The 2,206-nt window shown below is 43.9% G+C and overlaps 1 protein-coding gene across 1 annotated transcript; it reads left to right on the top strand.

Moving 5' to 3' along the window:
- Window positions 1–576: 576 nt before the first annotated feature.
- On the top strand, window positions 577–1,809 carry LOC136620043 (forkhead box protein E4-like). Its single transcript, XM_066594773.1, has one exon. It carries the CDS (start codon window positions 577–579, stop codon window positions 1,807–1,809), a length of 1,233 nt encoding a protein of 410 aa, XP_066450870.1.
- Window positions 1,810–2,206: the final 397 nt, after the last annotated feature.

Below are 2,206 nucleotides of genomic sequence, written 5' to 3'. Positions count from 1 at the left end.
AATTTTCTGCGTCTTTAGGTGAATCTCGCAGAAATATTCCGCACGTGTAAAAGGTCGCTAATAACTATAATCATTGCAGATCAGCAGATATCCTACTCTTCGGGAACATCACCCACCTGCATCCTGGAATCACTGTCGATCATCAAGATATACATAGCAATAATATGCATAGTACGCAATTTACGGTGCCCTTAGTTGATATAACTGTGCCACCCTGTGCATCAGAATGCAGATGAGCTTTTGTGGAACGCCAGATATTGGCATACCTTGTACACAGGGCATGCAGAGCTTTGTAGTTCCACCAAAAGAGACACAGGAGAAGTAGCAGCTAGTGCTAAATGGCAGGGTGCAGTCCCAGGACTGAAGCTAATCTGTTTAGGGTTAAAGGCTATCTAGGGATCATTAGGGGTGGGCATTGTAATTACTGGCTTTGACATTGTGTTGGAGAATTGGGGAGGCGCCGGCTTTTTTGCTCTGTCATATATAAGACAGGTCGGAGGAGGGAGAGCAGCACCTGGTCTGTCTGGAGAGAACCCAGATGACATTTACTGAGGGGAATCTGAGAGGGTTTTGTTTATGAATTTGGCAAATTTCTCCTACTACTCAGGCATGTGCACCATGACTGTGGACTCTCAGCATTCCCCCAATGAGGCTGCCAGCCCTATGGGTAGCTCCCCCAACCTGTCCATGGAGTCCCCAGGCTCCGTGAGGGTCAAGGAAGGAGTTTCTATCAAGTCTGAGCCCAAGGGGAGTTGTAGTCCCACCGAGGAGATCAATCCAGGACAACATGAAGAACACATTCAAAGTTCTGGAGGAAGGAGAAGGAAACGTCCAGTACAGAGAGGAAAGCCACCCTACAGCTATATAGCTTTGATTGCAATGGCCATAGCCAACTCTCCGGAGAGGAAACTCACCTTGGGTGGTATCTACAAGTTCATCATGGAAAGGTTTCCTTTCTACAGAGAAAACTCAAAGAAATGGCAAAATTCCATCAGACACAACTTGACTCTCAATGACTGTTTTGTGAAAATCCCCAGGGAACCTGGACACCCTGGTAAGGGCAACTATTGGACCTTAGACCCGGCAGCGGAGGACATGTTTGATAATGGTAGCTTCTTAAGGAGGAGGAAGAGGTTCAAAAGGACAGATATCACTACTTACCCTGGATACATGCAGAACAGCAGTGCTTTTACACCAACCCCAGCTGGAAGACCATCTTTCCCCAATAGCCTCTACTCCAGTGTGGGATCTGGGTACAACCACCAGATACATCCAACATCCCACCATCACCACCCAGCTATGGTACATCACTACCAAGCCCCTGGTGGATCTGCCCAAGGTCAACATAGGATGTTCAGCATAGACAGCTTGATAAACCAGCAGTCCATGATGCAAGCATCTCCAGGATCAGAACTCAACCATCACTCCCTTGGGTTGAATGGGGACCTTGAGAACATGGGTAACAGCTGCACTGTAGGGGACCTCTCTTGTTTCCAGACTCAATCAGTCAGCCCCACTGGTGTAGGGTCTCTTATGAACAGATCTAATAACCCAATGTCTTCCAACCTGACCTATTCCTACTCCTCTTCTCCGCCTCATATCTCTGTGCCTCAGAACAGCTATTCCCCCAATAACTCCCAGATATATGGCACATCCAGTAGACTTTCCATGAGGCCTGCAACCTGCATAGGACACACAGAACAACTGCTGACGTTACCAGCTCCACAGATGAATGGAGTTTGTCAGTATAATAACAATTCCTATATGAGACAGCCAAACTTTTCTTCTGGCCTTGAAAGATACATGTAGACTTCTTTATTTTATTACTTCTTTTTAATTGACTTCAGACATTCCAGAACTTTGTGGTTGACACTTCTATTCCAGGTGATGTTATATATAAGATACAATGCACTGAATATGTAATATGTTTCTTTCTATCTCTTCATTCTAAAAGTCTAATACTATGTTTATCCTATGCCTTTCTTTATAGCACAGAAATAAACATTGTCATTACTGAAGTATCACTGCCTGATACATAATGATATGTCTGTAAACTGTATCCCTCATTTCTATCTATCTATCTATCTATCTATCTATCTATCTATCTATCTATCTATCTATCTATCTATCTCATATCTATCTATCTATCCATCTATCTATCTCATATCTATCTATCTATCTATCTATCTATCTATCTATCTATCTC

Source organism: Eleutherodactylus coqui, chromosome 3 (genome assembly GCF_035609145.1).
Source record: "Eleutherodactylus coqui strain aEleCoq1 chromosome 3, aEleCoq1.hap1, whole genome shotgun sequence".
NCBI lineage: Eukaryota > Metazoa > Chordata > Amphibia > Anura > Eleutherodactylidae > Eleutherodactylus > Eleutherodactylus coqui.
Note: the sequence above shows the minus strand (reverse complement) of the source record. Positions and strands in the feature narration are given on the sequence as shown.

Coding starts and splice junctions, on each gene's coding strand:
- LOC136620043 (XM_066594773.1), top strand. CDS start 577: ATGAATTTGGCAAATTTCTCCTACTACTCAGGCATGTGCACCATGACT.